The sequence below is a fragment of the Argiope bruennichi genome, chromosome 6 (genome assembly GCF_947563725.1).
Source record: "Argiope bruennichi chromosome 6, qqArgBrue1.1, whole genome shotgun sequence".
Taxonomy (NCBI): domain Eukaryota; kingdom Metazoa; phylum Arthropoda; class Arachnida; order Araneae; family Araneidae; genus Argiope; species Argiope bruennichi.
This window is the reverse complement of record NC_079156.1, coordinates 119,776,967-119,788,532: the sequence shown is the minus strand read 5'-3', so window position 1 is coordinate 119,788,532 and position 11,566 is coordinate 119,776,967. Positions and strand designations below refer to the sequence as shown.

General features: G+C 35.1%; 1 protein-coding gene across 1 annotated transcript; it reads right to left on the bottom strand.

Annotated features, from left to right (window-relative positions):
* Positions 1-3,247: 3,247 nt before the first annotated feature.
* LOC129971950 (uncharacterized) lies at positions 3,248-7,566 on the bottom strand. Its single transcript, XM_056085929.1, has 4 exons — positions 7,345-7,566; positions 5,364-6,044; positions 5,049-5,270; positions 3,248-3,385 (listed from the first exon to the last, which is right to left on the bottom strand). Exons 1-4 carry the CDS (start codon positions 7,564-7,566, stop codon positions 3,248-3,250), a joined length of 1,263 nt encoding a protein of 420 aa, XP_055941904.1.
* Between the last annotated feature and the right edge of the window lie 4,000 nt (positions 7,567-11,566).

Here is an 11,566-nt window from a genome sequence, read left to right as displayed (position 1 = left end):
ACTTCTGTGCATAAACAACATTAGTTACTTGTATTATCAGTAATATTTATTATTATTATTATTATTAATTAGTATTAGTAGTATTACTAGTAATATTTAGAGAAAACAATTATATTAATAAAAATTGGATCGTGTTGATATTCACTCGTATCTTCCATAAAACTAATGAAAGGTATAAGGTTTGAGCCAAATAAGTGAAAACTACACTATTATGAGTGCAAAACATTGCCAAAAGGATGCCAAGGCTTAAACCAATCAGAGACGTCGGTATCCTTTGCCATAGACTTAGTCTGTAAAGTTTGCGAACTCGCGTTTATCGTCATCTTATCGTTGCCATGAACACTTCCCTAAACTGCAAAATGGCAACCGCGTTAGAAAAAATTACTATGATAAAACTAAAAGGAAGTTCAACTCTAATCAAGCAAAAGTCAGATGTAAAAACATAACTCCCGCACAGCTTTTCGAAAGGTAATCGTTTCAATAGATGACGCCATATCACCATGAATGAAAAACAAAAACAGACAATGATAATCCATTGAACACTCCTTGTCGTATTGCATCGTTGGGATATTATTGGATTAGGGCGATATTTCAACAATTCTGATTGTGTTTGGCGATCTAGTTGTTTTTGATACTTCTGCATGACCTGTTTCACCGCTCGCCAGTACGTTTTGTAAACTTCTATGAATATGTTATCCGTTCGCGTTGTAGGATGCTGTGTACAGGGGAAGTTCAATTATAACCACCCTGTATCAGAGGCGGCGGTAGCGTTTTCGAAGATTATTCAATCATAGATTGTCAAAGCAATAATGAACAATTGAAAGCTAGATATATCAAGATATAGGTTGAAAAATTTAATGAGGATATTTTTCGAAACTTAATTCTATTTCGAAATGTTAGGAAGGAATAATCAGGGACTGGATGCAAGGAATGACTGATTGAAACTAGATAGATTCTTGAGTACCTGTGGATGATGTGATTTGTGATGTTTTTTGACGCAATAGCAACACTTGGCCATGCTGCACCAATCCAATGGTATAGTATAAAAGTAAAGTAAAACGTAAGTTCAAAGAGTAAATTTAGTTAAAAATCAAATCTGATAGACCAGAAAACAATCTTAAAAAAAAAACTATGTTTCAGAATTCTGGGTTTAAACAGAAAGCAAAACGGCAATTAAGAAAAGAATCAGTGTTTGGGTACTATTGATCATATTGAATAAACAGATATTGTACATACTAAATACAAGTATAATAGCCTTTAAAAATTTAAAAATATTTGGGCGGTGTTTGTCACCCACCAGGTCCTGCAGGTTCAACGAAGTTGAATGAAAAAAGCGAATACGTTGGGAGTTAAAATCAGTACATTCAATTAAAATATGTTTAACAGTAAAATCCATACTACATGTGGGGCACCTCGGTACCTCTTCACCAAACAGAAGATGTCTGTGCGTGAAGCGAGTATGTCCTATACGCAGGCGAGTCATTTTGACGTCAACCTCACGTACAGGGAGAACAGACCACAATCCAATAATTGGTTTGATGGAATGCAATTTATTTTCTGTTCGCAGATCCCACGTCAATTGCCAAGAAGAAAAAATATGTTTAGCCAAGGACTTCTTAACATCGCAATAAGGAAGTCCCTGAGACAAAAAATTCGCTGCTGATTTTGCCATTAAATCTGCCATTTCGTTTCCAGCAATGCCAACATGACTTGGCACCCAACAGAAAATAATTTGAAAGCTCTCATTTTGTAATAGACCTGTACCTGAGTACCTGTGGGAATGCACTTCTACTCAGTATAGGGATTTTTATGGAACCTGAGAGGAGATCTGAAAAAATGCTTTTGGCGAATTAGATTAGTTTAGGGATGGCGAACCAGTAGCACGCATGCCATGGATGGCACGAGACACAATATTTTGGGCACGTCGCCGATCAAAACGGTTTGCATTTTGCGGTTTGTAAAACGGCTTGCATGTGACTTCATTTGATAAACTGAATTTTCCCAATTCGATTGGTTGAAAATCGAAGAATTTGAAATGCAATTGATTGATTTCCAGTCTAGTTCAATGTGGATTCACAAATTTATTGAAACAGAAAGGGTAACAAGCAACATAAGTAAAAATTCCAGTAACGAAATTTTGGAAACATGGCATTCGATTCAGACATTTAACTGTTTGAAGAAGCTGGCTCATTCTATTTTAAGCATATTTTCATCTATGCCTGCGAGTCATTTTCAGAGAGGAATAACATTAAAGACTCGCTTAGAAGCCATTTGGCAGATGACTCCAATTCAGCTTACATTTTGAACATCCTACAATCCTAATATAAATTATTTGTCATCTAATCTGCAACAACAGAAGTCACATTAATGCTACTTTAATTTGAATTACACTTGTAATTAAAACGTTTACTACTATACAGTGCAAAATGTATTTTTCAGTAGTAAATAAGAAGTTTTGAGTTGTTAGTATTTACTTTTATTACCTTCCGAAAAATCACACGCCAAAATTATTTGACGGTACGTCTATACCTCATTAGCCATTCCTTTAGAAAAAATGGCACGTTGATCCATAAAGGTTTGCCATCCCTGGATTAGTTCATAGAACCGAATGAGTTGGAGATGGTACGTGGATGAATTAAAAAGTAGTTATGATGGGATGAAGAGATAGAAAAAAACATGTGAATAAAAATTCAGTTTAGATTTCTAGAGCATTAAAGAGGTTTGAGAGGTAGAGACCTTTTGGTAGTGATGTAAGGAAATTTATATTTACTATCGCAGTGAGCGAAGTAGGTTTGTTGTGTAATTCTGGGATTAGGGTAGTCCGTTATTTCCTGGAGGAAGTTTCTTGATAATTTAAAGATGTAGATTTCAATATCTCAATTTTGGATCCTTGTGTATGTCGTCGTTACGAAAATACCAAGGTATATTAGTGACCATTTTGAGAACTTTGTTTTGCAAGATTTGTGTACACTTCCTGTGAGTTTTAGCTGCAAGGCCCCGAATTTGAGCAGCGTAAATTAAGATAGGCCGAATGACTTGTTTGTAGAGTCTGACTTTATTGTTGAGAGAAATGGGGACCAATAAGAGGAAGGATTTCATGAACTTTTACTCAGAATTTATTAGCATTGTATTTTACATGATTTTTTAAAGTCAGTTTGTAATCAAGAAAGAGACCGAGGTATTTGGCTTATGTGTCCCAGTTTATTTCATCTTCAAAAAAGGTTAGTTTCTTAATTTGTTTCTTTGATTAGCCTTTGCGGAACAGAATAGCATGAGCCTTTTCGGTGTTAATAGAAACACGCCAACGAATGCACCAGTCTTCAGTTTTGAGTAATGCACCTTTCAGTTCGTGGACGACATATTTTGATACCTTGGATGAGAATCGCTGTATTATCAGCAAAGAGGCAGTTAATAATATTTTCAGTCTTGGGGAAAGTCGGCATTGATAACATACTATAAAGAAGGGGCTTGAGGGCATTTCCCTGAGGTGTGCTAGCTTTGATTTTACCTTCTATATAGAGAGCGTTTGTTACACCTTGATTTGGAATTTTAGATTTGAAAGCAAGTTTGAAATAATTGAAGTGCGGTAAAATGGAAATTTGAAATGAATAAGTCTGAAAGTAAGGCCATGATACCACATTCGGTCAAATGCCTTCCTCGCTAAGAATAAAGAATAATATGATAAAAAATAATAAAAAAAAGGATTAACACTCATGCGCTTAAAAAATAGTGGTGGAGGCTTTTTTTTTCGCACAGAAAATATATTTTACGTTTTCTAAATTTATTTTTTTTTCTTGCTCGATAAAGTTACTAATTTATTTTTTTACTTGGTAAAATACCCTTTTTGGCAATTTACTTACATTTTTTGCTGTCCTTAATTTACAGCAGTCGATAATTACTTTCTAAATTATTCCGGAGCCTAAATATCATTTCTTTTTTTATTCTTCTCGAGATAAACATCTCTGCTTTTAAATATATGTGTCTCAATAATCCAAATAGCTTGGAAACAATGAAGGCTGTTTTGAATACTAGTTCTAAGGATTTTTAGAGAAAAAAAGTTGCTCATTATCCCTTTGGCAGATAGAAAAATCAAAAAATCTAAGTTTGAAAATGAAATGAATAGAAAAAAAAATAAGAAAGAGGGAGACACAATGAGTGAGACCACATACAGAAAATGCAATTAATGTGACCGGTATAGAATTGATAAAACATTTAATGACCTTGGAAAATGGGCGCTTTAATAAAAATGAATTCTTTTGGAGATTTAAATGCAAGAGACAGTTTTGAAGTTTTGGGGAAATATTTGTATTTATCTTTGCCTATACTTTATAGAGATTAAGAAAGAAGGAGGGAATTGAGATTAAATAAAATGTCTTCAGAAATATTTGTAGTCGAGTTTGGATAACAGTTTTTTTTTTTATATATTCTATACTTTCAAATCAGAGAAAACGAGCGAATGCCTGATATATAAGAATGCATCTATACATAATATAAAATGAAGTTGTTGAGACTCTACCTGAATTTCATTTCATTCAGTCGTTTCTCCGCTAATAAGATTCTAAAATGTGGGATCGTAATGTGAAATAATCCACTCGTTATTAATCTGACTCCATTTTATTATCTCTATATATCAATTCTATTTACATGCTATATTTATATTTAGTTGCCATATACAAAAACATACATTGGTTTCGCGCGCAGTTAATTCTGATTTTAGAGTTGTAAAAGCAAGTTATAGCTCTAGTATGATTAAAGTTAAAATTAGTTTTTAGCCAAAGGCGCTCGTAACATCCTCCCACCTTTTGATTTTTAAATTAGGAGGTTACAAAATCAAAATTAACAAAATATTGCATTCAAAATATTTAGAAATCAAAATATGAAATGCACATATTTGAAAAGTATATAATAAAGTTCAAAAGTTAGTTAAAACGTGAAGGTGTAACCACTCTTCTTCCACTTCTAGTTTTTGTTTCATAGTTGTTATTTTCCGAGCTTGGGATTTCGATTTCTTCATACGAAGCAACCGGTTCGTTTTTTCTCGCACCCACAGGATCGTCATTGTCTAATTCCAAGGGGTATAAACGTTGCACTGGACGCACAAGTTCCCCACTAGCTGTTTTCAACTTCACTACTCGGATGCAGCCATCTTTCCCAGTAAACACTTCGATTACCAATCCCAAAGGCCAGTCTAGTCGCTTTTTGATATCACTTTCAATTATAACAATATCTCCCACTTCCACTTGTCTAGATTCCTTTCCTTTTGGCTTCTTCTGGATTAACAAGCTTAGATATTCTTTTCGAAATCTTTTCCTCAAGTCCTCTCGTAATTTTTGTTGATACTGATATCGTTTGGAGATATTTACTTTATCCAAAGTATCCAAATCGGGAACTCCTACCTTTGTAGTCTCTTGAATGAACATTGAGGGAGTCAGTGGAATTAAATCATTCGGATCTTCCGATAGATAATTCAGAGGTCTAGAATTGATGTTGGCTTCTACGTCACAAAGGATAGTGAACATTTCTTCGTAATGAAGCGATGCCTTTCCTAAAACTCTTCTTAAAAGCTTCTTCACCATCTTAATCATGCTCTCAAAAAATCCGCCCCACCAAGCAGCTGTTGGGGGGTTAAATTTCCACTGAATTCTTAAGACGGAGGCGTCATTGACAATCTTGTCCCAATCAAGAGAACCCATCAAATTATTTGTTCCAGTAAAATTTGTTCCGTTATCGCTGTATATAGTCCTAGTTCGCCCTCGTCTTGCGACGAATCTTCTAAAACCTAGAAGGAATCTATTAGTTGAAAGACTCTGTATTAATTCCAAATGAATGGCCCTATATACAGCGCAAGTAAAAAGCAAGATCCAGGCCTTTTCCCCATCCTTTAAATGAAGCGGCCCTGCTAAATCCACTCCAGTGACTTCGAATATCAAGGTTTCCCGTACACGATCTTCTGGTAGTGGCGCAGGAATTGATTCAATTTTCTTGCTCGTATATCTTTTGCATCTTATACACCTTGAGAGCACTTTCTGGACAGTTTTTCGGCCCTGCAGAATCCAAAAGTTTTGACGGATATCTGTAAGGACAACTTGAACTCCAGCATGGGAAGAGATCAAATGATGTTCGAAAATCAATCTCTCCACTAATGGGTGCTTACAAGGCAATACTAGAGGGTATCTAAAATTTTCTTCATCATCTCGTCTAGTAATTTTAGTTTTCAATCTAATTAGTCCATCAGAATCATTAAACACACAGAGTGATTTAAGTTTTGATCTTGCATCTTCGTTATTAAAGGTTTCTTGTTGCACGATTTGTATCACCTTTCTTTCGGCGGCATCTAGTTCTGCAACAGTTAAAAGATCTTTCATCTTGTTAATTGGATTTCGGCAATTTTGTACAAATCGTAGCATCCATGCTATCATTCGCACGATTTTGGAATATCTTGAGAACTTGTACAAATACCAGGATTTATTCAGATCTGTAGAGTTGACCAAAGTTACGACCCTCTTTTTCCTTTCCCAGGAAAACCTCTTCAAAATTGTATTCAGAGTCTATCACTGGCCATTCTTCTTCTGGAAGTTTCAACCACTGTGGACCCTCCCACCATCTCGATTTCAAAAATCCTTGGATTGAACAACCACGGGAAGGGAGATCAGCAGGATTGCAAGTGCCTGGGAGATGCTTCCAAGCATCCTTTGAAGAAAGACTTCTTATTTCTTCTACTCTGTTATTCACGAACGTACCCCAATAATCTTCTTTTTGAATCCAATAAAGAGCAACAGAAGAATCTGTCCAATAAAAAGTAGGTACGTCTCTCAAAGACATAGAATTTTTAATATCTGAAGTTAACCTAGCTCCAATGCAGCATGCCAATAATTCTAGACGAGGTATTGTAATAACCTTTAAAGGTGCTACTCTACTTTTTGCTTCTATAAAATATATTTTGACTTCCTCTCCCAAGGTATTTCTCAAAAATACGACAGAACTGTATGCAACTTTGCTGGCATCACAAAAGGTATGAAGACTTAGTCCTTCTGTGCAGCCATTGATCTTTACACATCTAGGGATCTTAACTTCAGACAGCAATATCAAATCAACAATCAAAGTTTTGAATTTTTTCTGAATGTCATCTGGTAGAATTTCATCCCACCCTAAGTTTCTTTTCCAAATATTTTGCACTAAGAGTTTTAGACATATTGTCACAGGACATAAAAATCCAAGTGGATCAAATATCTTTTGAGACGTTGACAGAATATTTCTTTTACTGCAAACATCAAAATTAAATTCTGTATTTTGTAAATCACAGAAAAGGAAATCTTCATTTGTATTCCATAACAGTCCAAGTACTGAGGTTGGAACGGTTGGCTCGTCCCTACTTAGGTCCCTTGTATATTCCCAACTTCGAAGATCAAAACAAGCCCTGGAAAGCAATAGCTTTGCTTCTTGAATGAATCGGGTAAGATCATCTTCATTGCGCACGGATGTCACACAGTTATCTACATAAAAGGAATTCTTCAATATTTCGGAGGTTTCAGGAAAGCACTCTTTATTTTCCTCTAGATGATTCATCAAAACCGCTGCCAAGAGGAAAGGACTACAAGTGAGGCCAAAAACAAGACGGCGGTGACGAAGTATCTGAAATTTTCTTGTTTCGTAATCTTTCCACCAAAGAAATCGCAAAACATCTTGATCCTCTTTTGCAATTGAGATTTGAAGAAAGGCTTTTTTAATATCAGAAATTACCCCAATGTTATTTTGTCTGAATTTTCTTAAAATTGGTGGAATTTGCTCTATTAAATTTGGTCCCTTTTCCAGACAGTCATTTAAGGACGGAACTTTCTTAACTCGACAAGAAGCGTCAAACACTGGACGTACTTTGGTTGATGAGTTTTCCTTAAAAACACCTCGGTGCGGCAAATAATAAATTGGATTTCCTTCCTCCATTTTGGGCACTTTCTCTATTATATTTTCCTCAAGCCATTCTTCAAAAACAGCCTCATATTCTGCATATTTCTTTTCATCTTTTAACTTTTGTGAAGTACGGATACAACGTTGTTCAGCTGTTGATCTATTGTCTTGTAGAATTTCTTTTGCTTCTATCCAAGGTAGCTTAACTATGTATCTGCCATTTTCATCTCTATCCACTGTTTTCATGAAATGATCCATTGCGTTTCTTTTCATTTCTTCTTTAGATTTAGTTTCAACTGGATCCATAATACCTAAAGTTTCTAATTTCCAAAGATCAGCGATAGAGCTATTTTGTATTAGCATTGAAGTCACCAGTTGAGTGGAAGTATTTTCCTCTTTTCCTCCAAAAACTTTACCCATGATCAGCCAGCCTAATTTTGTTTCATATGCTACTAATCCACATTTCAGAGCATATATATTTCCTGAGAATAACTGTCCGCAAAAGTCAGCCCCTATCAGCAATTCAATGTCCGGACAATCTTTGCCTTGATCAGAGAGTATTATATTCTTTTTCTTCGACTCCTTTTGCCAATTTCCTTTGTGGATCCGAGGTATTTTTCCGCATATAATTGGTTGATCGAGGACTTGCATATCGTAAGTGAATCCCGTATTCAAATTCTGAAGGGTTATTTCATATAGTCCATGATCTTGTTTTTCTAACGTAGATCCACCAAATACCGAATGTATGATATTTTTAACTTCAATGGGCCTCAGATTCATTTCTTTAATTGTTTTCTCTAATAAGTATGATCGCTGCGAACCACTGCCAATAAGAGCTCGTAATCTGCGTGTTTTTCCTTCTGCTTTAATATTAACTTGCAATGTTTGAAGGAGAACTTCTTCAGCAGCACACTGATTGGATAAATTGACATTTAGATTCTCTTCCACCTCAGGTGTTTTGACTTTTGGTTTGTTTGTTGGCAGATCTGGACACATCAAAGTCCAATGCCTCTTATTACAAAGCAGGCACTGTACATTTGACTTGCAAATTCTTGATCTATGGCCAGGCTTTAAACAAGTGAAGCAGCATTTTTTATTTTTCAAAATCTTTTGTTTCTTTTCAAAATCAAATTTTTTGGCATAGTAACATTCTTTGCTTTCGTGAGGTTTTTCACAAAAAACGCAGATGGTATTATGTTTTCTTTTTTCTGTGCCTCCTGAAAACAAATCTGTAGCAGTAGCCACAGAATCAGAATTCATCTCATTACACACCTTAGGTGCAAATCCTGATTTCGCTAAGCGAATTCTTTCCTCACCTTCTATTTCTGTTTTCAGAAAGAGTAATAAGTTTTTCAGTTTTTCTGAATAAGCATTGCTTTCCGGGTCATGATTTGCTATTATAATTGGATTACGCAGCCATACCCTGAAAATATCTTCAGGTATGCAGGATTCCACCAGGGGGAAAAGCATTGCTGAATACTTGTCTGATGTTAAACCAATTGATTCTAGAGCTCTTAAGTAAGTTTCTAATTTATCATAAATTTGCGACGTGCTTAATTTCCTTTTAGCTTCTGAAGCATTTATTATAACTAATTTTAGTAGCTCACGAACGTAGTATTCAATAAGCAACTCATCCTTTCCGAAACGCGATTTTAAACTTTCTATTGCCTTGTAATAATTCGCATTTGTTGGAGGATAACTGTCTATAATTTCCCGAGCTCTAGTTCCTTTACTTACACATTGGATCATATATTGAAATTTGTCTTCATTTTCTAATTTATCATCATCATGAATACGCTTAAATTGACTCCAGAAAGCCAGCCAATTCTTAATTTCACCGTTAAATTTAACGAGTTCTATTTTAGGTAACTTAAGTTTTCGTTTAATTCTAGGAGAAACAGAACCAACGCTTTCCTTTTCAGCGTAAGAAAGTTTAGTCAAATATATGTCCACATTTACTTTCGCATCAATCATTTTTGTGCTGTATTCTTCGATTTTCATATACTCATCTTCATACTTTTCGGTATCCGAATTTTCCAGAAGAAAACTACATATTTCATTATCTAATTTGGCCAAATCCGAATAAATTCGTTCCAAATTGCCGAAAAGTGATTTAATTTCTTTTTCCTTAGGTTCATCGACCTTTAATCTTTCAATTAAAACATTATACGTTTTCGTAAAGTTAGATCTAATAGGTATTCGCTTCTTAACGGACATCTCCATTTTTATTTCACTACTTAATTCTTATTGCAAATAAAAACAGACGTACCGTATTTTTAGCAATCACGTCCGGGTTCACCACAATGGTGAGACTCTACCTGAATTTCATTTCATTCAGTCGTTTCTCCGCTAATAAGATTCAAAGATGTGGGGTCGTAATGTGAAATAATCCCCTCGTTATTAATCTGACTCCATTTTATTATCTCTATATATCAATTCTATTTACATGCTATATTTATATTTAGTTGCCATATACAAAAACATACATTGGTTTCGCGCGCAGTTAATTCTGATTTTAGAGTTGTAAAAGCAAGTTATAGCTCTAGTATGATTAAAGTTAAAATTAGTTTTTAGCCAAAGGCGCTCGTAACAGAAGTCTCTTGAAAGCGTCTGTGTGTTGAAACCCGAAAAATACTTAACTAGTTTTGGAGATATTTGTACCATTTTGTAGGGCATTTACTGGTGAAGGTTATAGTATATTGAAGTCATATCAAAATAAAAAAAAAGGAGTTTTAAAATTGTTATTTTAATTATTTTCTTACTACGATTCGCGCATGCGTAAAGCAGCGGTGTCTGTGCTTTTCACTTATCCGCGCGTGTGCGTAAATCTCAAACTTCGCATGAGCAAATAGCAAGAGCTGTGGTATTCATATGCGATACATTTCTTTGTTTACGTCTGATTTTAAACAGCAATTCAAATCTCATTATGAACAAAAGAGGAAATTCAATCTTGGCCAGAGCTCATTAAATGCCAAAACGCTTCGTTTGTTGCCCGATAATGAAAATGTAGAGGAAAGAAATGTTAGGTTAGTGAATATCAGAGAAAGAATGTCCACACTTTCTTCAAAGGAGAGTCTTCTGCTGAACGAAGTAACCGTCTCTCTTTAAATCGCACTGCAATTGAATTACAGAGACAGAATGAATCTCGCCTGTCTGCTGATAGAGAAAGACATTTAAATCTGAGACACAGGAGAAGAAGTGAAAGAACAACGGTTCCTGATATTTGGTCTGAAAAGGAGTACTCCGCTCTGAATTTTGATCCATGTGTGGATTATAGAAATGATGCCTCGGTTTCAATAGGAACAATGTCTATAGTCTGTCCATATTGTTCAGCTTTAGGAACAGCTTTGATGTACAGTCATTTTCGCCAAAAAATAATTTATCGCCAAATTTTAGCGAAATGGCCGAATTTGGCAAGAATAGGGTAATGGCAGCAATAAGGTAATAGTAGCAAAAGCGCTACCGAAAAATTGCCAACCTTGCAAGCGTGCAAAATGACTATATATCAAAGCATAGCCCAGTTTTAAAATGAAAAGATCAAAAGCTAATTTTTCCTCTTATATGTTATGTCATGGGCAACGCTGTGTGGGTACTGCCAGTTTATTATAATACGAAAAATTTTATTTTGTACTGCCAACTTTCAGTTTTGATTAGTCTTAGC